The following is a 26,710-nucleotide window of genomic DNA, read 5'->3' as shown; positions in this document are numbered from 1 at the left end:
TCATGACCAATCACTTTGATGGAGAAAATGAGGAGAGAGCCACAAGGGACGGGGTTAGAATATAATACATGTGTGTAAAGTTGAGAAAAACTGTAAAGAAGTTTTTAACTTTCTGACTGAATGATTACGGTCTCTACCTCTAAAGAAAAATAAAATGAGGTAATGATGATAATAATGATGATAATAATGATGATAATATAAAAAAACAGAAAAAGGATTTCTTGTCAACTAAGGGCTCAGTGCGCGCACATTGTAAATTTTTTTATAACGCACCATGGAAATGAAAAGTTTTGTAATAAAATAAAGCCTTGGGTACAAGTTCAGATTGCGTAAAAGGCCCTTTCTATGCAATGGCCTTGACGGCTCCTTACAACGGGTTCAATCGCAGTGGTAAAGTGAACGAATTAATAATTTTATCCGTAGCCAGGAGGGGAAACTAAGTGATGATATGATTTAAGGAAGATAGAGTAGCCACAGTTCTAAATGCACACTGAGAAAGTGTTTTAGGATCTTTTGTTTAAATTTTTCGAAGGAGTAAAAATTATCGAAAACACATGTCACGCAGGTCCCCGGGCCCTAAACTGAGCCGAAGGAGACAGTCACAACCTGGGGACGAAATAGAATCCAAAATGGCGGCTCTCCTGGACTTGAAGTTTTTTCGGTGTCCAATTCAAAAACAACGACGAGTTGAATTCCGATACGATTTATAAATGGATAGAAGGGTGGAATATTTTTTCCTTTTAAATTGACGTCTAATGATGGCAATAGCTAGCAACTGGACGTGGGAAAAGAAGTATTTGACTTCCCCGGTCACGAGTTTAGAGTTTGTTGGTTCTGACTTGGTTCTTTCAGGTGAGGAATAATTCATTTGTCCACTTCTGTTGATCTTAATCAAACGATAGCTTAATTTTCACCCGATGATTGTCTCTATCGGAGTTTTCTGCGATCCAGTTTGAAAAGATCCTCTCACGGCTTTGGAGGGAGGCATGACTGCCTACTAAACACATCAGAAAAGAGATCAAATCCTCCAAAGTTAGGTAACTGGAGAGGGGAAAAATACCAACAAAGAGAACTTAAATGCAAATGCAGAGGAAAATTCACAATTCCTTGGGGCAAATTTTATATTGAAGACGAAGGATTCCCAGACATTGTTTATTTATTAGAGGAGATAAGTAATATTTTGCCCAAGCTTCAGATCTGTCTGATTTTGTACAGTTGATTTACTTCCACAAATCAACACACCATAGAAAAAGTTTTAAAGGCCTCAGTGTAGATACCCTGTTGTATGCCCTTAAGGGGGAGGGATAAATATGACAAGCAAAATATTGTAAATTAGTATATACCATACATACAGGTGAATAGTACTTTTCTCTCATGCTGATTTGCTGGTTTGGAGGCGTTTAGCAAGAACCATTCACCTTCAGGCAGTCAGTGAGACAAGTGAGGGCATTTAGAGTTAAATTTCGGACAATATTTGGTATATTGACAGTTTTTGGTTTCTGTGTGATATAAAATTGTACTAAAACAATTATTCACCTGTGTGCCATGAGGCTCAATAAATATCCACCACTATTCACCTCCACTTGGGAAAATAATTGTGAATTAGCAGATATTCATCTGAGCACATTCTCACATTCTGTTTGCCACAATGAAAAAGAAAAAAATCACATAATTACCCAACAGCATTCAAGGCTAATACTTTGAGATGACCTGGAATGAAATTGGAAAATTAAAAATTGAACTAATTAATAGTAGAGAACTCTATCAAAGTAAAAGTATTCCAAAATATTTAATTAAAGAGTATGTAATTTGTCAGTCATTTTGAAAAAAATGCTGATTTTACTTTCTTTAGGAAATGGACCATTGCTTGGTGTGTATTCTGCAGCAAAGGGAGTTTTATTAATTGAAAAATGTCTATTGCAAGGCTCAAGGATACATGGAATAAGAGGTACATTGTACATTTAGGTTGTTAATTTATAGGGTTCGACTCTAGTTTATTCAGGATGTTCTCAAAATAATGAGAATCTATGAAATTTGTTGGTCAGATAGGAAAAATCTCATTATGTTCGAAACAATAGCATCATACCATGGAAAGTGCTTGAAAAATTTTACTTTAGTGCTAACATGGAGAATTTGTTCAAAAATCATTACTTCTTTGGTTGAAGATCCTTTCCTTTATTCTCATGATCTTATTGAATGATTCAGCAGTATTACTGTAAGGAGAAATTAAGTGCTGATCACAATTAGGGGTGAAATGGTTTAGTCAAGTAATGAATTGTTCGTAGAGTTTCTATAATTGTAATTTTCTATGTTGTACTGTAAGTGAAAAAATAAAGAATTGTGGGTGAGAACATTGGAGATCCATGTTTCCTGTGTTCACTGCAAATGTCAAACCAAGGTCAGCAGTTTGTGATTAGAAGTGAGATTTTTGAGACTTTCAGGTTTTTAGATCAATATCAACTTTCACCTGAAAAGAAAAATCAACATATGTGCTGCCATCTTGAATTACACACATGATGAAGGTCCTTCATTTCAAACACAAAATGTGGTGAAAAGATTGATTTTCTAGCATTTCAAAGGGATTTGTTGTAAAGAAAAGACCTCACCTCACTTATATTTATAGGACATACATGATAACTTTTAAACAGGGAGAAAAAAGGGCAGAGAGACTTCAACTACCTGAAACTGCCTTGCCTAAAGATCAAATGTGGATGGCAAATGGCGAAAGTGACCACTGGAGTCTGGTCATGCGACTCCACATATTCAGAAACAAATGTGGATCTAAAACTCTATTATAAATAATTCCAAACTCTTGTATATGTCCAATCACATTGGTTTCCCTTGTTTAGGTGAAAAGACCTTTGGTAACTTGGTGCTTATATTTGGACAAAAGGTCATAAGGGTTATCAAATTACAAGAGAATCCCTCCAATTCAAGTGTAAGGTAAGAGTGAAATACTGAACACATTCACAATTTACTTCTTATAGTTTTCATTTCTCTATGATTAAATTCTGAGAATTTTGGCAAGAACATTCATGCTAGTTCTGGAAACTTGGTCTTGAGTACTATTAGGGCACAGTTTTTTTCCCATGCTGGCCTTCCTAGAATGGTTTAGAACTTTTTTTTCTGCTTGTTTGCTTTTTTTACCCTACTGACCAAATCAGCCTCAGGTGGCTTTTGGCTGATTTGGTTTTCTTTTAGCAGGTTGGGTCAAGTGCAAGGCAACCTTAGGGTCAGGGAGCCTGATCCATTCTTTAGAAAAGAAGGATCTCTCTTTGTTTTTCTTTACAATTTCTCATGCCACTGACAAACATGTTAGGTATTCTTTTGTCTTCAGAGTTGAGGCTGAATCAGATATTGTAGCTTTTCCTGATCTGATCTGGGATGCTCACTGGCTGTACCAGGATAAGGTACCAAAACTAGTGGCTATTGCAACTGCACACAATGCTGTATGGTGCTGGGATTGGAAAAATGATGTTAAACAATTGGTTGCCCAATGTGAAGAGCCATGTATACTGTATCCTTTATACAGACCTATAAGGCCATAAAATAGTTTTAGCAGGACTCAAGTAATTAAGCCTTTTCTACCAATTTGTTTCCTTTAAAGAAATACCTTCCCTTGTTTGTGAAAGATACTTTAAACAATCTGAAAATAACTTTCAATGAGCAGAAGATTAGGTATTTTGATTTGTTTCTTTTTGGTACCTATTTATTTAATAATCTATTAAATTCTAGAAAATTAATACCCTATGTAGTGTAATTAACAAACAAAATTCCTATTAGTGACTCGAACAATTAACATGCAAACAATAATGTAAATAGATCAACTGTAATTCAATTTGACTAGTGTAATTGTATTGTAATATATGTATAATTGTAAGTAGTGCAAGTTAATGTAGTATAAGCATCGTGTAAGAAGTAAGTATAGTGTAAGTACATATTTAAGTGTAATATATAGAAAAAAATTTTTTAAAAAAATAATGAAAAAAATTTAAAAAAAGAAAAAAAAAGAAGATTGGGAATTACCAAGTTAGTTCATGAACAGACAACTTTTTTCTTATGCCTCAATGAAGTAATTAGTGAAACTCAAAAGATATAAGGACTTTATGTTGTTCTTTCCTTGAGTTTATTCTGTGGTTGATTTTGATACTCTTTAGTTATTTCCCGTAACTTTCTTTTGGTAAAGATATTCTGCATGTTTCTTTGGATCTGATTTAGAAAATTTGATCATTGCATCTGGCACAGTTTTTAATCAAGTCCTTCTTTGGAGAGTGCAAGGAAAGAAAGACAGAAATAACCGAACACTGATTCTGCAGAGGCTTACAGGTCACTCTGGAGTTATTTTTGCCATAAACTTTAACAAACAAGGAACACTTTTGAGTTCTGTTTCGGATGACAGGAGCATACGACTATGGAAAATAACAAACTTATCAACACTTGAATCAAATGGCTCTGTGGAACCTTTGCTTGTTGTTTATGGGCATTCTGCACGAGTCTGGAATGCAATATTGTTGAAGATGTGTTTTGTTAGTATTGGAGAGGACTTGGTATGCAATGTGTGGAGCTATGATGGAAGCATTGTGAAGTCCTATAAAGGTCATACAGGTATCAGGCTACTTAATCCTTTACACCTTAACATCAGCATGCATATTCTCTATACTGTTCTCTATACATTTCTTAAGATGTATAGAGGAGAATTTGTGTTACAATCCAAAGCGTCTTTAGTTGGTGATCATTTACTTTTTTTTCTCCTGACCTTAATATTGGATTCAGGGGTGAGAAATTAGATGCTAGTCACTCTTAAGGGTCAATAGGTTATTACCAACAATGAGGATGGTTTTTCATACTTTAGCAACCGATGGAGTAAATTTTTTTTCAAACTGATGCACTTTTTTTTTCACAGGTTCTATGATGTAAGACTCAAACCAATTCTTCATTTAACCAAAAACTTATCCTTTGTCCCAAAATGTTTTTAATTGGTTAATTTAAACTTGAATATTTTTTTTTTTCAAGAAAATATTTTTTGAAAATGCATAAGTACAAGTATTTACAGAGACTGAACGGCAAATTATTTTTAATTTGAGGTGACAAATGATATGTAGCCTAACTGGCTAAGAGCAAGCCAAATTGATTATCCAATAATTTTTAGTTTCTCAAGTATTTTTTAAATTCAATGTTATGTACATGTGCCTTTCATAAACTGAAGGAAAGCTCCTCAGAAAATTATTTTTTTTCATGGTGATTCTAGTTTGAGTGATAAATTAAAGTAATCCAGGTTGATACTTATAATACGACCATCTTATCAACAAATTGTATGACTGAAAAACTAAAACCAATTTCCCACTTGATCCTCTGTTTTGTTCTTTAGGCTTATTGCACAAGTTGCTTTTTCACCAGCCCATTTTTATATTTACATTTGTTCTGCTTGGTTTTTTTTACTTCCTTTATAATGGTGTTATGATACACAATTGGTTGTTATATGTCTTGATAAGCTGAATTATGTACACATTTTGAATCATTCTTACTTATGATTTGTTGGAGGACAGATCTATAAATGACATCATCATAAACAAAAGTTTTCTTTTTTACCTTATTAATTAAAATAGATTCCATCTTTTCATGAGCCTGTTCAGTGATAGATCACAGAAGACCTAAATTTGTGGTAAGAACAGCAGTGTTACACTCAGCTGGGCTTCCTGTGCCACTTTTTTGTTTATACCACATTTTGATGTTTTCAGTGATCTTCTATGGAACAGACACTTGACAACATAGAATCTATTTTTCTATGTTTTTACATTCACTTCTGTCAACTGTAGCCTGTTGTAATGAGCCATGTACCATCTTCCGCAGGTCGCAACATCTGGAGTCTTGCTGTCAACCAAAATGAAAATCTCATAGCCACAGGTGGTGGAGATGGAAGTATCAGGCTGTGGCCATTATCAAGTCCTGATCATAACAGCAATGCCATTTTGAGAGAAGCTCGTCTACCCTCCATAGAAACTACAGCTAACAATCAAATGAACACAAGGAAAACCAAAAAGGAGGATTATCCAAGATTTGTGAGCTTGTTGGACCAGTTTAACTTGTTGATCATGACAAATGAAGGGTAAGTAGCTGTATTCTGTCAACTAGCTCTTTTTACTGAACAGTCACAGCAAATTGTTTTTAAGAAAGTGCTTGTAATTACGAAGTTTTCTATTGAGAGAATTGTTCATATAAGAGAAGTAATTGATGTAATTTATAACAAATGAATAGCTTCAATCTTATTTTCCTGCCTCTTTCAATGTTCTTCATTTTTTTATCAACTCTTTTGCTTCTTGGAGAGCTCATTGTAAAGACATTTTTCCTTTTAAAAGGGAACTTACAAAAGTCAAACAGACAGAAATTTTAATATTACGAAAATTAGAAACAGGAGTTAAATTTGTTTGCAACATTCTTCAGGACCAGCAAAATATATAGAGAAGGTATCAATTAGGAATTAAGATACCTTACTATTCAGATATCAGATTCCAAGATCTTGAGATTTTAAAGGTGTCACTTTAATCAGTCCAAATCTTTTATTTATGCATTCTGTCATAATTGAACTGTACCAGCCTCAAAGACAGAAGGCGTACATCTGCAGGAACTAGAACGCTGCCCCCAACTTGTAAAAACATACCTAGAACTGCAAAAATTATATACTAAAAATAGTAATATTAATTAAACTATCAATAAACTTCCTCTTCTAACCAGGTGTCTGTATAAGTACAGCTGGATGAAAAACAAGAGTTCTCCTGGAGACCACAATGTCTTGTCACTAAGTTCAAACACTGATGACACAAATCATAAGGATCAATGGAGGCTGCTTCTCAAAGATGCAGAGTATTCCTCATACAGTGTTGTGGCTTTGTCTCCCTGTCACAAGATGGTTGCTTTTGGAAATTTGAGAGGGAAAATCAAACTGCAAGATGCAAGTGAGTTGGAACCAATGAGGCTGTTGATTGAAACCAAGATTGTATTAACTGTAAAACAACAGAGGCAACATAATTATACTTTCTTCCTTCATGTCATGGAAGGATTTTGTTATTATTTGATAATGATTTTTTAGCTGAAATATTTTTGCAAAAAGTCCACATCCCCTAATGGATGGCTGAATTTTTTGAGCCACTATCATCCCCTTGCCTTAGTTTCCAAACCCATTAGAAACCCCATTTACTTTGGATTTCTGGGGCCAAAGACCCTTCCTCTTCTAATCTGTATATTTACATGTGCATATAAAGGAAGGGGCTAGAAGTATAATTCACAGTCGATAGAGGAAACCAAACATGAATCAAAGTCCTTCTGTTTAAGGAATAGAACTAAATAGCCTAGGATGTTAAAGAATATACTAATAAGTATTGTATTTCCAATACAATTATGAAAATACCCAAGAGTATTTTGGAATGTATGACAGACAATGTTTAGAATTAATAACTTGATTGTGGGAGTCAAAGGGTTAAGTTTTCTGAATTCTTTTAACAGATTTCAATCACCCCAGTGTTGAACTACAGGCCTACTCAGGTAAAGTTCACAATCTGCTTTGGAGCCAGCAGCATTCTCCTCAGCATCTCTTTTCTTGTGGGCCAGATGGACAAATCACATGGTGGAATATCATTTGCACAAAAGGAGAAACCACTACAATTAATGTGACTCCTTTGTGCATCTTCACTCTTCCGCCATCCAAGCAACGTTGGGCATCAGCTATTGAAATTTTCCAAATATCTAATAAAGAAACAGTGACCAACAAATCTGCTCTGATAGTCTGTGGGGATAGAAAAGGGTCATTGCATCTGTTTGATGCTAGCACTGGTGATTTGTCAGCTGAAAAGGCAAGTTGTCTATGTTGTAGTCTACAGATTTAAGATTAATAGTGAATCTTTGCTTATTCCATAGCAATATTAACTTTTTACTCTCTAACATCAGTACTCATATTTTTTTACTCTTCTCTATACATTTCCTTTGGTACTGAAAAGGAGAATTTGTTCAACAGTAAAAGCATCTCAGCTGTGATAGTGCCAGAAAAAAGATGGTCAATATCCAGCCACATCGACCTTGCGGTTGCTCAATATTTCACAGCTCCAATGCACTGTCAAACAGACAGTTACCAAATTATCAACCTTGTTTTTTTTCTTGATATAATATCAAACTCCTGGTAACAGCTGTAAAAAACCTTGTTTCCTGTGTCTCTCCTCTTCTTACCCTCCTGAGTACCCCAGGTTGGTGGGATGAAAGGAAATACTGGGAACCAGTTGGACAGCCTACAACAAAATGTGTGGTTATCAGTAAGGAGACCAGAAGTTTAGTTTTTTTTGTTTGTTAAGTTTTTGAGTACAATGGTATAAGTTAAGAGTACTTGTACCAATTCTGGTAGAAAGAAAAGAACTCTTTGCTATGAACTTAAAAAACAGCTGCTAAAACCTTGTGTCCAGGGTCTCTCCTCTTCTTACCCTCCTGGGCACTCCAGGGAGGTGGAAAGAGGAGAGAATCCAGAAACCAGTTGTGCAGCCTTCAACAAAAGTTATGGTTATCAGTCAGGAGATGTAGAGTTCAGTTTTTGTTTATTTGTTTGTTTGTGTTTTTTGAGTGCAATGGTTTAAGTAAAGAGTACTCTTATAAATTCTGATAAAAATGAAACAGAGAAATGGAACTCTTCACTCTGTACTGAACAAAGTTGTTTGAATATATCAATATTTGAATCTTTCAGTGTATTGACCCAGCACATTCCCTTCCTCTGCTTCATGGTAAAGCTGGAGTAAGTCACTTGTGCCTCTATAATAACACAATGTACTCAGCTGGAAGAGACGGAGTGTACAGGCAGCTTAGGATACAAAACAATACTCTGGAGGTTATAGATACCAAAAAGGTATTTATGATTTATATTCCATTATCTTATAGCTAATTCTCCTCTCTAGTTGCTAGACATTCCTTGTAAATTTGTTTCAAGAATTTGGTGTTAGATCAGGATAACAACTTCTACCTGATAAGTTAGAGTATTCTCTTTACCTGTTTGCTGGATAATGTATGGATATTTTTGGAAGAAGGTACATTTTAATCACCTGAGGGAGTTAAAGGGTCAATAGATGTTAAGGAAACAGACAAACTGTGGTAGGTTAGTGGTGATGACCAACAAAGAGTTTCCTCTTTACATTATCAGCACATCTTAAAGCAGGAAGGTAAGAAGAGCAAAGAAAACAATCAACAGTGGGCTGCTTTTAATTTAACACCACATTCTTGGGGATAGAATTATTAGAAATGTATCACAGACACTGCAGAGGATTTATATTTAGATCTTGGTAGTGACAGAGATAGCACATTGTTCTATGAGAGTGGTGATATTTTCAGATGACTTACTTAACAGTGACTTAAAAACCTTTTACCTCACCTTCCCCTTGACACTGACTTGACTTTTAACTTTGACCTGAACAGACTGTTTTTTGCAATGTATTGTCTTTATTAGCTAGAATTGTCATTCTCTATCTTTTTCTTTGTCATTCTTAATCTAGTATCATGCCATTTCAATTGAGGCTTTGATTTGACCACAGTACAGGTCTTCTAATTCTTTAAATTCACTACTGCTTGGTGTTCAATAGTTTTCATTACTGCAAAGATTGCTCTCATATTCATTGCATGATCTGCAGTTCACATTTTTATGTATTCACAGTCAGGTAAAATGAGTGTAAATATTTGATGAAAGTTAAAGTAAATGGAATTTAGTTTGAGTTCATGTAGGTTTACCCATTAGAAGTTTATTTTATCAATGTTAAGTCTGGCCAATTTGCATATTGGTATCAACAACCTAAGCAAGCAAAGAAATGGTCCTTGTAAGTAGAGAGAAATTTAAACATTTGCAGCAAAAAAGCCTGAAGAAATTCAGGCTTTAACCAAATTGGAAGCCATTGCCTCTCAGATGCTAGCTGGTAGGCAATGGCTTCCAAGGATCATGTCTTTGGCTTGACTTCTATCTGCTAGTCAAATGGAATTTATTTCATTACAAAAAAATTGATGCTAACCTACTCTTTAGGTCTACAAAGGCCTAGACTGGGTGGAGCGACTGCTATTCGTGGACAATGGAGATCTTCTCATTGTAGGCTTCCATGCTGTAAGACACAAGTGTTTTTTTTGCCACACATTTTATTTGCCCAAGCGGGATAGCAAATTAAAATACTTTCAATTCTTATGTGATTTTGTTGTATCTCACCACACAGGCATATTTTGTATTATGGAGTGTACAGCACAATGAGCTCTTGTGGAGAGTAATGTGTGGTGGAGCACACAGAGTCTGGGACCTAGTCCTTCAACAGTCGGTACATACTTAATTACTTGTTCAAGAAATCACTCACACACATGCACTAAAGGATTTTGAGATTTATCGATAACAGTGATGGTTTAAAAGTAGTCACAAACTTTCTCTTACTTTTAATTAATGTCAATTATAATATTTTTTTTTTACATTTTGGAAATCCTTGACTAACCTGCTCGTCACAAATAAGCACTCAGAAGTTAAAATCATTCTCTCCCCCCCCATTTAAATAATTACCTCCTCTTTCCCCCTTCCCTTTTTTTAGTGGATGAGAGCTCAGACAACTATTGATTTATAGTGTTGGTTTTGCCTTGAAAACCGATACCATACTTTCTTCAGAATAATTAACAATTATTCACCAAAGTGGAGGTGAAAATGGTAGATATTTACCAAGCTGCTTCACCGCTTGGTAAATATGCACCACTTTCACCGACCTTTGTGGTATATGCTAACAAAAAATTTTTTTGTAATAGTTGTAGCTCTGTTAAAAAATATAAGGATCAGCTAGAATATGACACTCGGCTTGTGTAGTATTTTTTCTGTGGAAATGCTGCAAATAAAAAGGAAACATCTCATGTAGTCGTGATCTAGGAAAATACGAATAACTCTTTAATTAACTCCCTCTATTTTCTCACAAATTTGAAGTAATTGTGGTGGACATGATTGGCGGATATATGGCATTTAAATTTATTACCAGGATTCATCTGTTTGTGGAGGAGTGCTGGCGTTTATCAAAGACTCCACTATTTACACACATAAGATGACCTTCCCGTGTGAGCTGAAAAAGGCGATGTTGAAGGTAATCAACTTGGCTAAGTACATAATTTTTACTGGTAGTGAAACATGTTATAAGTCTACGTTTTGATTTTGATACATACCCTTACATGTGCTGATATTAGAGACCTTAGCAAACCACAACGGCAAAGGCAATGAAGACGTGGCAAAATGAAAAAATCTACTGGGCAGAATAATTGCTCAGCACATGCGTTTTGAAACTTTATCCATTTTTTTAGCCGTCCCATCCAAAACCATTAGGCGAAATCACCAATCACCAAGTCAGGTGGTCTAAAAATGGAAACCCTGTGCGTAAATTATGTAAGTTTCCATTTGGAACTCAACGCTGCCCACATACGCTATATTGAAGTTAAGGGATGGCGCAATTGATAAAAAAGACAGTGAACACATTCTAAATTCTAGCTGAAAATATAAATTCATTTTTTTTATCTACCTCCTCCTTGGCGTTGCCGACCTAATTGCATAAGTTCCCTGCTAATTTCCACAGGTTTACCACGTGAATTTTTGAGAGAATTTACCTCTTTATGCAGTCAATCTTTATTCATAAGATCACTTTTTTCTTAATTCACAGTCAGGTTTTCATGGACGAGAAGTAACATGTATTTGCCATGTAGATTCAATTGTGGGGCAACAAGGTAGGCAACTAGAGAAAAAAAGGGGGGGTGTGGTGGTGAATTTGAACCCAGTCGTGTTCCAGTTTCTTACAGTTTACAGGAATTGGAAAAATTGCCAAGGTCAGACTCCATCTTAGAGCAGGCTCAAACACTGTAGTTGCTCCAATTAGCCTGAGGGGATAGGGGCATGGCTTATTTATTTCCATGTCTTTCAGATAGAGGGCTCAGTCAATGTGGAGGGGGAGGGGGGGGGGGGAGCTTCCACATCTATGATAAACGTTATGTATAGGGTTGAAAAACCTACAAAACTGTTCCAAACCAAATATGTATTGAAGCTTTTGTTTACAAAGAAAGGGAGTAGGTTGGCTTAGAAGACAGGGGTATAAACGTGATGCTTTGGATAGGAGGGGGTAGCTTCCAAAATTCTTAAAGCCTTAGACAGGGGGTGGTGCTTATTTTAGTGTTTATTGCAAACCAAACAGCACTGGAAGGTTTATCAAAGTTAAATGATTAGTTCTTTTTAACCCTTTGACCCCTAACAATGATTAGCATGTAATTTCTCCTACCACATCACCCTCAAATCACACATTAAGGTCATGAGAATAAAATAAATGATCATCAACTTAAGAAGCTCTTGATTGTTAAACAATTTCTCCTTGTCAGTGCCGAAGGAAATGTAAGGAAAACAGTATGGAGAATATGCATACTGATGTTAGGTTGTAATGGGATAAGGGGTTGAAGGTGTTTCTTAAACTGTTTTACTTACTTGCTTCTTTTTCAGGTGATATCAGCGACGTATTTGTAACAGGGAGCGAAGATACCAACATCCAGCTGATGATTTGTATCCAGTTTTTTAACAGTTAGAGTAGTTCTTTTAGGGCCATTTAGAGGAAAGAGAAGGACTTAACTTATAAAAAAGTTCTGTAGTAGTAACACTAATTGAGGTCAAGCATATTTTACCCAATTTTTCTATAGGGTTAAAAAGTATCTTCTACTGAAATTGAGGCACATCGAAAAAAAGTATTGATTTTGTAAGTTTGTCCTCTTTAGCTCACCAATAGATACGTATCACATACAATAGAAACACCATTATGGCAGTGAGAGAATAGTTACATTACTGTCATTACATACTTAGATTCATGAAGCCTGAATAATAAAATTTCTAGAGTTTTTAATAAACTTCTCCCAGTGACAGTTCTCTCACTTTTAATCGAATTTCATTAGATTATAAAGGGGCAAGTTTCTAAAGAAACTGACGTTTCGAACAAATAGGTTTGCCTTTTTGAAGATGTCAACGGAGACTCTCACGGTGTCAGAAAATGTCGAAAAATTGGACGTTATCTGCCTCATTTCAATGTAATTGGGAGTGACGAAACTTTGATATTTTTGGATACTCTCTTTCATAGATTGTTTCCTTAACTCTCTTTCCCTCAGCTGACCGTTCCACTGGTATGACCTCGTCAATTTTCACTGCCCATGGCCATATATCTAGTGTCCGTGCCTTGTGCGCCACTAAATCCCCAAGGCCAAACATACAGCCAAAGGAACAGATAAACGGTCACCCTACAAATGATAAGACTTGTTATCTTCTCTTTTCTGGCGGGGGACGTGCCTCACTCAAATGCTGGCGTGTGGATCTGTCACGCATCAATGACAATCGCCAGGGGGATAAGATGACGTCTTCACCTATGGTTTTTCTCGGAGAATGTTCGTTTCGCTTAAGTAATCACCGGCGGAGACGAAGGAAACACGATTCTCAGTCCTTTTCAGAGATTAGGTTTATGTCTTTGACGTCATTGAGTGCTGCTAATTTGAAGGACAGCTGTCAGTCGTTGTCTTTTGTCTTGGCAGCGTGCTCAGATGGGTTTGTCAGGTGCGTGTGATCCCTTTTCCGCTCTATTTCCTCCTAAAATAAGAAGAGTTCAGCGTATTATTTTAGTAACTGGACTCTTTGCAATGAGAATATCATTTACGTCTTTTTTTTCCTTGTTTGAAGTTTAACCCGATGTATTATTCGCTGATATAACGCGTTATTGGCCTCATAATTGGCACGTAAAGACCCAAAATGATAGCAGAGAGAATGAAGCTGCATAGGTTAACTCATTCACCTTTTCTGATAACTCACTTCCCTCAATGAATCTTTGGTTTACAGCCCGGGCTGTGTCAATTCTTTCGCTGAATGTTTTGTTTGTTGTCTTTTTGTTTCCTATCTGATGTTTGTTTTTTAACTTTGTAAAGACTTGATTTGTTAGAGATTAAAAAGATGCCTTGTTTAACTCACTGCAAAATCGACCTTCATTAAAAAGCAGGGGCAAAACTCGCCTAAACCGCACCCTCTTATTTTGATAGAAGGAAAATGATAAATGTGGTTACAATTAAGTATGTTGAAAAGTGATTTTGCTTCCTTCTTATAATTTTTTAGTGACTTTAAACACTGACCTCTTTTCCCTTCAGAATTTTTAGCTTTGATGAGCGACGAAACAGGTTTTCACTTCTGGCTCAGTCCCTTTACCTGAAACGCTGTGTGCTGACAATCAGTCACGTGGTTGATTTTTGTACGAGCGGTAGTCCTCTGGTTATGATGTTTGTGGGAGACACAGCTGGAAAAATTTCTTGTTGGGACATCACCTCATTGTTATGTAACCACATTAGGGAGCATTGTGACTCGACGAGTGTGGAGGACTCTATAATGACAAATACAATGAATTCAGAAAAGGAAACACTCCCTGCAGGGGACTCATTAGTGGAAAACAAACGAGAAACTGTCGATAATAATGAAGGTGAAAAGCAGGTTTTAGACGGGCATGTCTCTGTAGAAAAGAATGATACATCCCAACCTAGAATGGCTGCTTTGAACTCAGAAAGTTGTGTGACGACGGACATTAACGTTTCATCACGCGGCTGTTGGAAAGAAGGAGTACTGGAGGATTGCGTGACTGATTGTAACGTATCTGAAAGCGTGACAGTTGCTGACAAACAGCAGACTGAAGAAACAAACGTAATCGTTGACACTGGTCCTTCAGCACAGAACCAAGATCCAGTCAACTTTGTACAAGAGGTTTTAAAGGAAGCTATCTCAAATGATCTCATTTCTATCGGAAGTGAGATACCTGGTCAAATTAGTGTAACTGATCAAAATGGTGAAGAGTTGAATGCCACACTAGTGGGCCAAAGTGACTTCTCGTGTCTTCCTCTCGCGTCAGTCTTCCTCGGTCTTCCTACCCACGTGTTTCACGCGCACCAATCCGGTGTAAATGCAATCTCGCTCGTGAAAAATGACGGTAAGATGAGAGAAAGGATCGCGTGGGCAACCTTGAATAAATTGGTCTTTGTAAGAACCCATCGGAGGCGATTTTTGTCACAGTTATAAGCCAATCAGAAACAACGCGGCCATTTGAGAAAATGTCTCGCTAAATTTTCGTCATGGGTATTGTTAAGCAACTTGTATGGGAAAATCGAAGAGATTTCACCTCATCGGCAGTAAAGTAATCTTATTTGTGAAATTTTTGATATAAGGGTGTTTCAATATCTGCATTCTGAGTCATAATGCGCCTTGCAAAATTACCTCGAAAGAGACTACAAAATATTAGCCTAGTAAGATGGAAGAACGCGTAAGTGGCAATAATACACCAAGATGGAACAAGATAGCTGAGGCAGGAGAAGATCAAGACTAAAAGCATATGACGAACGTAAATTTTTTTTGCCTTCAGCAATCTGTAAGGTTCTCAAACCGTGACGCACCAACTTTTATGTGAATGTTGCACCCATTTTAGTTTCAGGACAGTACTTACTGGTCAGTGGTGGGGATGATGCTGCACTCTACGCTGCAGAGTTCAACTTGAAGCAAAACAAGAATGACGTCACCAAGGTTCACGTGACCCGTGAAGTGTCTGAACCGTCCGCTCATACGTCATCAGTGACAGGTAACAGTGGCTCAACCTCGTTTTCAGGGTCCTCTCTCTTCTACCTCGAGAAAAGAAAAGAGAGACCTTGGCAATGAGGTTGACAGTAGATCACTTGAATTTATTTTTAGATCCTTTCCTTCGGGTGAGGTTCTTGACGAACGTCGTCGTGTAGATTAAGTATTCGAGGATGACTAACCATCATGATCCACGCAATAAAAGATTAAAATGAAACACTTCCCGTTTTCAAAAAAAGAAACGCACAGAATGAATATGGGCGGAATCGGCTGGGATTGAAGAAGAATTGAATGGACTGATTTGCTAAAAACGATATTGCAAAAGTGTATGACGCTCTGTCAACTAGCCTAGGTTATCAAATAACTTTACGAACAAAAGCCAAATTTTTATCTCTTTAACTCCTAAGAGTGACTAGCATCTAATTTCTCCTCACAATATCATTCAGAATTACACATTCAGGTCATAGGAATAAAGGAAGTGGTCACTAACGAAAGTAGCTCTTGATTGTAAAACAAATTCTCAGCGCCTTGTATGAGAAATTTGTAGAGAACAGTAATAATAATAATAATAATAATAATAATAATGAACGTTCTTTAATACGCATTTAAGAATCTCAATGCGCTTACAATTTTTACTAAGGTTGAGATCGGACGTCAGCATAATCAGGCGCCTCTGGCAGCCGCTTTAGTCCATGTAACGACCTCACCTTTTCCCCCCCATCCCACCCCAGGGGAGGACATCCATCACACAGTAATCTCGTGCGTGGGAAATTAACGTCTCCTACCCCTAACCCTGCAGGAGACGGGACCTCCATTTATTCGTCCCTATCCGAGAAGACTAGAATATCTAACCATTTCTTGATGTTGAGAAAGGAAGCATATTCTTCTCAGTTAATTTTAAGACCCTGAGTGTTGGTCCGGCCGGTATTGAACTCTCGACCTCCCGCACAGCAGTCCGGCGCTCTCCCAATTGAGCTAACCAGGCGGCGGTATGGAGAATATGCATAATGACGCTGGGATGTAAAGGGTTGATGGAGTTTCGTAGCGAGCATCGATTTTTTCCCTAGTAGATATTGCTTTTCAAGTAACTTTCGATGTTTCTTTGTTCTTTGTTCTTTGTTCCTTTGTTAGGTGTTAAGGCTTTGAAGGATGGATTTGCGATCTCGTCATCTGTAGATCAGAGAATCGTTCTGTGGGAGATCGTAGATTCAGGGCAGGTATGTAGTAACTTAGCTGAGTAATCTTGCTCGTGCGCCGACTTGGCATGCGCTGTAAGCTTTATCTTTTTTAGCTCAGTTTAAAAAGGATCAATCAGGACAAGGCACTCTCCTTGAGCTGTTTCTTCAAACCGAAGAAATCGGAACAATAAACGCCTTCCACTCAGCGGACGAATGACCTGTCTATTGAGTACTGCTCTCGGTTTCTCTTAAGTATGTCGCATGTGGATAATACTTAAGTTTCGGCGCAGGTTTGTTTAAGGTTGAACCAAAGTTCTTACTCTTGCGTTTTCCTTTCGCAAGTAGCAAGTATCCAGGGAACTCGCGTTTTAATGGCCGTGTCCGATCCAGGAATTTATCCGTGCGGTTTTGGTCCTTTTGGACACAGAAAATTGTAAAGGCTTGTTTCAGCTCGAATTTGGGTTGGTTGTTGAAGTTCACACGACTGGTGAAATTCTTCCAGTAATAAGTAGTCTTTTCGATTTTTTTTAAGGGTTCTTCAGTTTTCCGTCAGCGCACCTCCGAAATCATGGACGTTGCCGATGTCCAGGACTTGGAAGTCTGGGGCGAAAGGTACTCTTGACTGCAATACGTGAATATTTAGATTGGATTTGTCCTAATCTTTAATTTTTCTGGAAATTTACGCCATGATTTTTATCCTCGGAAATCCTTATCTTCTCGTTATCTTTAATTGGAGTCCTGCTCCATGGACTTTTCTCAGAGAATTGCAGTAAGTTGACCCCCATCCCCTACCCCTTGGGTTTTCTTCCACCACCCACCAAAGGCTTGAATGTTAGAGATAAACTCCATAGTTAGACAACACTTACAGATGTGAACCTTGCGCTGATGAACAAGCTAAAAATTTCAAGCAAATAAAACGCTTTAGATTGTGACAACAATAGAAACATCGAATTCGAGAACATATCAACAGGAACCCCAAAAATAACTTTCTCAAAGTGAAAAAAAAAGCAACAATTCCTGATGGAAGCTACACAACAACTCTCTCAAATCTAAATTTCGAACTAGGTCCAACGAGCAGGGAATGGAAGGAAATGGAAAGAAATGACGGGGAATGGTGGGAAATGGAAGGGAAGCACGACATTTTCTAATAACGACCTCTTCTGAGTTGCTAAGGATAGAACTAACCTTTGCAATCTCGGTCAGAGTTTGTACCTAACTTCGTCCTCAAAGTTTTTTTCATATTCTACGAGAAAAACGCATTGTGGACAAGATCGTTTTTCAAACACCTCCCTCCTCCTCCCGCTTTCCCGTAATTGAGATCATTTTGAATGGCCCCTTTATGTTCGTAGATAGCGACAAAATTCCACCTTATGTTACTTTAATTTTTGTTCTTTTGATTTGCAGGGATGGCCTCCTAGTCGCTGCAGTTTGCGGAGTTGGCTTGCAGACGTTTGATCTTGTCGGACGCGGCTAAGGCTTGCCATTTCTTCACCTATTTCGAATTATTTTAGTAGCCCGAACTTAAATTTTTACTTAAATTGGCAAACTAGACCTAATAAAATTCAACTGAATGAAAGAAGCGCAGTATTCTTTGGTTTGCGCCTAAAACTAGTTGCCAGGCAACGTAACAGGGTAGGTGTAATTTGAAAGCGCGAGAAAGCATTGAGCCTGGAATAAATTCGATTTCATCTTCCTTTGATACCAGTGTATTGCTCAAACATACTGAGCTATCAAGCTAGCGGGGGATACAACACTCTCCTTCTTTGTGTTTTCAAGTTGCCCACGAAATAGTTTACCTGGCTTTCTTTCTTCCCCCTTCAAAGCTTTGTCTTCAGATTTAGTTTAGCCACAACGCAAGGATCTGTGGGGATTGGAAACAAGTCCCACAGAAGGAGATCGAGTCCAATCAAAGTGATCCTCAACGATCTCAACTTTCCTTCTTGAAAATTTAGCAGATATCTAACCCTAGTTATAATGTATTTTTTGTAATTTTATTTTCTATCCAAATTTCTACGTAGAATATTCTAGTTTTCGAGACATACGACACGCCCTATTACGCAGTACGACAAAAATGCAAAAACACACTTTTGAGCGAAAGCTCAAAAGCTACTAAGGGTAATATTTTTCTTCATTGAATAGCTACTGGTGGCTCCAATGAGAAAAAAGAAAAAGAAAAGTTATCAAAGTTCTGAGTTACATCATTTGTGATGTGTCAGCAAAACCTAATGAGGAAGAGTAAGTGTTCTCTTCCCTTTTTCCCTTTTATTTTCGTTCGAGGAAGGAATAGAGCAATTCTTAGCTTTTTCATTCCCACCGATAATTACTTTGTGAAGATTTAGTTTATCTGAACATTTAGGGGTTACGAAACGAAGATTAAAGCAAACTTTGAACTGCATCGAGCGTAATCTATCCAGTGGAACCTGGGTACCAGGATGCCAGATGTTTGTTGACGTCACAACACGAGGCTTTCAGTTTTCAAAACATCATGGCGACAGCTGTGATATTAAATGCAAGGAAATTTTTCCCGGATTTTCAATGCAAACGTCATGTAACATCATCAAAGGAGAAAGAAAATCATCTTCATGAAACCTAAAACTTTAAGAAAATCACGATTAGCCGGAGCTGTCGCTGTGGAAGGCTCTAGAGCTCGAAGAAGTCAAGCGAACTCGATAAAGCTTCACGGGTCTGTAAAGAAAATTGCTGTTTGGATAAGACGGCATTCGGTAGATTGTGAGCGGTTGAGACATTCTCCTCGATTTGGACGAATTTTCACTTCCTTATTAGATTATTTTCATCATGCCAAAGAAAGAAGAAAGCTTAAAATGGGCGTGCAAGTATTGCACGTACTTTAATTGGCCCTGTTCTGTTAAATGCACTTTGTGCCGTGCACCAAGACCGCCTCGAGTTATCACGCAAGAAGCAAGCAGAACAACAAATGTATCAGAGGATATTTACGAGGCTGCTAGCAGCGATAGGATAATCTCAACTGACCCGATAATTTGCTCGTCGAGCGACAACAAAAGCTTGTCACCACGACTAACCGAACAGACAGAAGACAACTCAAAATGGACCTGTGCTTGTTGTACGTACGAAAATTGGCCTAGGTCCCTTCACTGCGTGATGTGCCGAGCTTCAAAACAAAAATCAGGCAAGAACGGAAGGTACACAGAGTCTGGAAATGGAAACAGGGATGCTTCGTCGAAAAGTGTGTCTCCGAAGTCACCTCGTTCTGTTGGTAACAATGGTAGGTTAGACTCCAAAACAATCAACAATGACAAAAACCGCGCGCTGTTGAAAATTCACAAGTGGACTTGTCCGCAGTGTACGTACGAGAACTGGCCAAAAACTACGAAGTGCGTCCTTTGCAAGTGTTTGAAACCGGCCAAAATAAAACAAGAAGAAGTTGCAAAGAACACGCTGCTAGACAATAACCCAAAAAGACCATCCACGTCGAAAAAGAGATCGCCTACTTCATCTGTCAGTGAAGCCACTTTAGAAATCCAGCCAAGCAGTCAGATTGGCGAAACGATAATTTATGATATTCCAGCCTCGGATGATGTTAATGATAATGAAGAAGTTCTCCAAATCCGAAATTGTTTAAAGGACTCTGACTGGCTGTGGTTGAGTGCTTGTATAGGCGTTGTTGAAGGTGATACGGCTTCTGTGGAGAGCTATTTAAACTCGGGTAACGATCTTTCCAGACAATTGACAAGAGAAGATTGTCTGGTGCTAAACCGACCTGGAGTGTTTGAAGTGGGGCACACATTAGTACATTTGGCCTTTAAATTTAAAAGAGAGGAGCTCATGACAATTTTGCTCACTCCAGAAGTGACAAGCCATCATTTAAGACGTGTCCCCTGCATTGCATGCCCTGAACTTGCTGCAGACATTAGGAAACAGATGGGTCACACCATGAGGCAACGTAAAGGAGATTGGCGTTGTTACTTCTTCACTGATCAGGTTACATTTGTTCTACCAGCAGGTGAGAATTTTAACCAAAATTATTGTAGTTTTGAACATCTTGTAAACTGGACTATCAGCTTTTTAACTCTTCAACTCTCAGACATGATGAATATCTCTAGTGTTATAAATAGCAACATGTAAAATCTCTACCCTGTCACCTGATAAAGATTAGTAATATAGCAGTCAAAACATTACAATCAGTAAAATTCATGTACATTGTGAGACAAACAATGAAATGATTCTTTTATGTACAAAACCACAAGTAACAACATTTTCTATAACATATCCAACTTTTCTTTACAATTTTAATACATGAAAATAAGAAGACCTGGTAGCCTGAGGATGTGCATCTTGAAAAGAACCAAACGATCCCACCTAATTTAGTATGAGATATCTATTAGCTGGAAAGGAGAATTAACAATCAGATCAAGGGAGATGATGGGTTAAAATTAAAGCTTTTCACACAGAAGAAGAATTTTTGTTCAAAAAGAAAACATGGCAACCTATGAACCTCTCTAAGACAATAGCTTTCAGGCATTCAACCCCAAAGATTTAACCTCTGGTGACTTGCATCCTTCCTCTTTATCTTTATTTTCTGTGGTTTCCATAATTATAAAATTAACCCTTCAACTCTCAAGATCTGATTGTTTAATCTCCCTTCTAACTGCCACACAATTCCTTGCAAATCAGTAACAAGAATTTGCTTTTAGATCAAGATAACAGCTTCTACCTGATAAGTTTGAATATTTTCATAACTTGTCATCATTATTGCCAATGCCAAAAAATCAAGGAGGTTTTGCTTTGTTTTTGGGTTTTCACATCATTGTAGATTATATCACAATATTAACTTGTTTCAGAGGTTCAAGACTTTCCAGGAAGAGTACAGAGGCAAGTGTTTGATGACATCTTAGATAGGGAAGTTCAAAGAGGTAAGATGAAAAGTCATCTTATGGTTATCAGAACTGATATCAGATTTCTCCTGGTATTATTGGTACTGCCAACCATTCTTAAATTTATCCACAGTACTTGGTATCCTTCCATTATGAATGTTTTGAATAAGAAATTGTGTTCTTCAGCATTTTAATTGAAGCTGATGTTATTAATTTTCATTATAATGTGATAAGTGATGCTGATTGTTTGCTGTTATTCACTGATCAAACTGTGTGGGAGAGTCTTGCCCAAGAACACAAGGACTTTGCTCTCTCCATCCAATGTTCAGTTTGGTTATATTTCAATCCAAAAGTTATCCAATTTGTCTCTTCTTCTCAATATTTGGTCCATTTCCCCTTCAGTTCTAGAGATGGAATCTCCTGTTATCAACTGGAGTGAAGAGATTACTGAACAGTTAGGAAGTAGGATCTACCCCTTATGGAATCGTTCTGCTGGTGACTGCCTTCTAGACTCTGTTCTTCAAGCTTCATATGGTGTCTTTGACAGAGATAATACTCTAAGACGAGCACTTTATGACAGCTTAACAGAAGGAGGCTCAAGGTAAGGGAGATGTCATAATTTTGGGCAAAGTTTTAACACCTTTTCATTCAAACTTTTAATCCATTCACTCATTGAAACCCATTACCTGTAAATTATGGTCAATTTCATCTCAAAACTTGGAAATGGATGCTGTGCAAATTTCTCAGATAGTTGTGTAATATTATTTTTCTTTAGAAATTTTATTAAAATGAGGTGAAGGTAGCCAGCTAAAGATTGCAGACTATCCTGTGATTTTGGCCAGCTTCAGGGTCTTACTGGTAGCTGTCATTTGGATAAACATGGATGCAGTTTTTTTGTTTATTGAATGGAGGTGTTTGATGAAGACTGTCTCAAGGGAGAAGTTCCACTGATTTTGAAATTTCTTGGGTGGTGTTTTTTCTTCCAGGTTTTTCAGTAGGTACAAGGAGTGGGAATCTATGCAAGCAGAAACTCTTCAATATTCTCTAGATGAAGATCAATGGGAACAGGACTGGGCCTCCATTCTTAGTCTTGCTGGTCAGCCTGGAACTTCCTTAGAGCAGTCACATGTATTCGCTCTGGCACACATTCTACGCCGACCTGTAATCATTTATGGTGTGAAATATGTCAAGAGTTTCAGAGGAGAGGTGCTTGGGCTTGCTAGGTTTCAAGGTACTTTTCACTTGGTTTATCATGCCTTAACCCAATACAACCCAACATCAGCATGCATACACTGTAATACCTACTATTTTCTAAACATTTCCTAAGGTAATGGCAAGGAGACTTTTTTTTAACAATCAAGAACTTCCTTATTTGCTTATCCTTTCCTTTATTCTCATGACCTTATTGTTTGATATTGGGTTGATATTGTAAGGATGAATTAGATGTTAGTAACTCTTAGGAGTCAAAGGTTTGATTGCATCTTACTGTCTGTCCTTTGATAATGTCCATTTTCAGTAAAATCTTTCAAAATTGCGCAGCATAGTCAACATATGATAAAAGGAAAATGTGCTTATGATGGTTCTTTTCAGTGGATTAACAATGATTGTTATTGACAAAACCTTTAATTTTTGAATATTACTTTGAAAATTGCTCGCCAGATATCTTTGGATATATTATCCCTTAGTATTTTTGTCATTTTTTAAAGGATGTTACCTCTATTGTTTGTTTTAGGAGTCTATCTACCTGTTTTATGGGAACAGACTTTCTGTTGGAAGAATCCATTAGTATTAGGCTATACAAGGGGACATTTCTCTGCTTTGGTGGCAATGGAAACTGATAACTCTAATGAACTTGGTGCAGGAGCCAATGTGGATAGTATAGACAGTGTTCATGTGACCTATTTACCTCTGGTTGACTATGAGGGCAAATTACTACCTGTTCACTTTTTGTCTGCAGAGGAGGTTGGTATTTCCTCATTACAAGGATTTTTTAGATGCTTCATCTGGATCAAGCCCTTCTAAAAGATTTACCTACTTTGCTGTTTTAGCTTATCCCAGTTTTTTAAAGCATGAAGAGAGTATCACAGTAGAGCATTTTCTGTTGTAATTGCAGCAAAGATGATGATTGTTTACTGGGGTTTTTGACCCTTTACAACCTAACAACTGTATCCAAATTCTCCATACTGCTCTCCATACCTTTCCTAAGCTGCTGGCGAGAGGAATTTGTCCAATAATCAATATCTTCCTAAGTTGGTGATCATTTCCTTTATTCTTGTGACCTTTATGTGTGATTCAAGGTTGATATTGTAAGGAGAAATTAGATATTAGTCTATCCTCTGGATCTAAGGGTTAAGCTTATTAAAATATATCATGTAATCCTTGTCTTTACACTTTCAGAGGGGTAGTGAAGAGCGCCTGTTGCATGAGTGGCTAGACTGTTGTGTGACAGAAGGTGGGGTCCTAGTGGCAAAGCAGAAGCTGACACCAAGACCTGCACTTGTCAACCAACTGATTGATGATTGGTTAGATCGCTACAGGAAACTAAACAAAACCAAATGATAAGGATTTTGGGTTAGAACTAGATACTTAAGATACTAGCTATGCCTTTGTGTGACACGGATGTTCTGTGTTGACATATGTATTTTAGATCAACTGCCATATTGGCCACAAGTTTTAATCCTTGCCATAAATTTCTTGGTTTGTGAGGAGGATCTCTAGGGAAAGCAGTTAGCAAAGTCATTGAGATGTTAAGACTTGTCTAGTCTCTCCTTTACAGAGGAAAAATTGTGGCAAACGCAAGTGAAGCAGTATGAAATGATAGACCTATATTCTGGAATTTGCAGTTTTCAAATCATCAAACTCAGCTGTTTGTACTGAAACCTTGCTTCTCAGATTCTGACCATGAAGCTCAGCCATACACCCTTCTTATGAAGAGGTCCAGTTCACAGCCTTTTTGTCCTCTGTATTGATTTTCAAAATTAACTATTATGATACTTCAGAAAACTAAGGAAAACAGAGATAGTACAAAAGAGTTGGCTTTGGTTCTATGTGAGTGTTGAATTTTTTTTTTTTAATTGTGAGGGGAACTTCATGTAACAGTTTGCACTTGATAACTTGCAGATATTCTTTTCACTGTGACCACATACCTTTTGGGAATTCTTGTGTATAATCACAGCAAGTGTTATAGACTAAATGGTTTCCACATTTTGAATGTAGCTTTATCACATTTTATAAATGTGAAATGAAATAAATTGGCTAATGATCATGTAAGATGCTAGTTGCACATATATTGTTTATATACTTAATTTTACTGCAGTCATCTTATGACAAATTCAAGTGACAGAGGCACCAGCCATTATCTTAAAATCTGTTTGATATCAGAGTGTCTCTTCGATTACTGAAATGAAGTGCTTCTGCTTTGGCTGTGTTAAGAAGTGTTATCTTGTATGGCACACTAAATGTTCACAAAATATTTTTGTCCTTTTTTCCTGCTAATAATCCTAGGCAACCATTTGATACCATTACAGTATGCTAATGTGGGAAGCATGTTTAATAATTAGTTTCAATTCATACTAAGTAACAACACCTTTGAAATTTGAGTTGTAAGTTTTGGGAATATGGAAAAGGTATGACTCTTACCAAATGGTCTTCAGTTTCAGACAAGCTCGTAACCCATATCTATCCCAAATCAATATGACTTCAAATAGGACTAATTTGCAAGCCGCAATTCAATAATAAGGACATTTCAGCCAAAGGTTTAGTTTATTTTCCATATTTGAACATAGTATTTACTCTAATAATGATTATTCAGATGGGTCTATGTTCAAAATTACGTTTTGCTGTTTTTAACATGGTCCAGTCTCCAAGATTAATGCATACTGTATTTAGGCTACATTCAAATCAAGCTTTAAATGAACCATTGGAATTTCTACATTTGAATATGCAAGAATTTCAAGAAAACGAGTGTACAAAAATATTTTCAGTTAGGTTGCTTTATAAATTACCAAATGTATATAGTTTTTGCTGCAGTAAACTCATTATTCTGCTTCTCTTGTTTTGTTATTAAGAACTTTGATTCGTTACGCATGCTGTCTGCATCAAAGCCCACATCGGCTGAGCTGTACCAGGAGGTCTTTGCTGGCGAACACCTCACTCTAATAAACCACCTGCCAATATCTCTCTGAAATTCCCCTCCTTGTCATGTCCCCGTCTTGAGCCCAAAGCCTCTTTGAAACACCCCCTTCCCCTTTGAAAAAGAAGCACTTCCCGTAAACAAAAACTCCATTATTGTGTTTATCCACATCCCTGCTATAATGAGGCTTTCTCTCTAATAGACACTAGCCCCTTAGGACTTGATGGGTTTACATCAGCAAAATTTCCCCAACTTAACTTTTATTTTTAGTATAAATAAGCAAATGATTTAAAGTGCAACTATGGAATAAATAGGCAGACACAAATTTTAAGTTCTGATGACCCTCTCTCCTCAAAGGTGACTGAGTAATGTGAAACCACAAAAAACCGTTTTTCTTTCTTTCTTTCTTTCTTTCTTTCTTTCTTTTTTTCCTTACTTTAGTGATTAGATCGCACCGAGTTACCTTTTCGGGAATGCCGTGGTCGTGAAGAACACTTTTTTTCTGTCTAAGTTAATTAAATTCGTTCGTCTTTGTACCAACAGTACATTCCCTCTCTAATGTCAGGGCGGAAATGGCCCTGATAGCGAGGCTGACTAGAATATGCAGGTAACCAATCGGGTCGACGTCGTTATTTACATACCATCGGTCCACACTTTGCCTGCAGCTCACCACACCAATCAGAGGAAGTGAAGAAAGATCACTCGTTGGCAAGCCACTGATATGTGGCTAAGACCCCAAAACACTGACAAGTAACTATTCTTACTGAACAACAGTGCGGGCACTCCATACCCTTCTATAAACAGATTTAACGTTGATTTTGATGAAGCATGAACATCAACGGACTTTGTCTTGCACTTTAACTCCTGGAATGAAGTAATGGAAGAAATTGTGTTGCCCACG

At 37.3% G+C, this 26,710-nt stretch overlaps 2 protein-coding genes across 2 annotated transcripts; both read left to right on the top strand.

Moving 5' to 3' along the window:
- Positions 1-620: 620 nt before the first annotated feature.
- LOC131789220 (tRNA (34-2'-O)-methyltransferase regulator WDR6) lies at positions 621-19,313 on the top strand. Its single transcript, XM_059106299.2, has 21 exons — positions 621-852; positions 1,853-1,948; positions 2,850-2,943; positions 3,338-3,517; positions 4,187-4,605; positions 5,851-6,106; positions 6,733-6,953; positions 7,501-7,847; positions 8,723-8,881; positions 10,040-10,117; positions 10,224-10,322; positions 11,016-11,117; positions 11,685-11,748; positions 12,509-12,568; positions 13,162-13,600; positions 14,182-15,008; positions 15,501-15,650; positions 16,778-16,863; positions 17,357-17,436; positions 18,229-19,059; positions 19,181-19,313. The coding sequence occupies exons 1-20, from the start codon at positions 756-758 to the stop codon at positions 18,296-18,298; spliced, it is 3,924 nt and encodes a 1,307-aa protein (XP_058962282.2). The 5' UTR covers positions 621-755; the 3' UTR covers positions 18,299-19,059; positions 19,181-19,313.
- LOC131789218 (ubiquitin thioesterase Zranb1-like) lies at positions 19,309-25,726 on the top strand. Its single transcript, XM_059106297.2, has 6 exons — positions 19,309-20,806; positions 21,645-21,716; positions 22,080-22,278; positions 22,664-22,908; positions 23,410-23,639; positions 24,075-25,726. The coding sequence occupies exons 1-6, from the start codon at positions 19,621-19,623 to the stop codon at positions 24,234-24,236; spliced, it is 2,094 nt and encodes a 697-aa protein (XP_058962280.1). The 5' UTR covers positions 19,309-19,620; the 3' UTR covers positions 24,237-25,726.
- The last annotated feature ends 984 nt before the right edge of the window (positions 25,727-26,710 follow it).

Source organism: Pocillopora verrucosa, chromosome 1, assembly GCF_036669915.1.
Source record: "Pocillopora verrucosa isolate sample1 chromosome 1, ASM3666991v2, whole genome shotgun sequence".
Taxonomy (NCBI): domain Eukaryota; kingdom Metazoa; phylum Cnidaria; class Anthozoa; order Scleractinia; family Pocilloporidae; genus Pocillopora; species Pocillopora verrucosa.
This window is presented reverse-complemented; position numbering and strand designations above follow the sequence as displayed.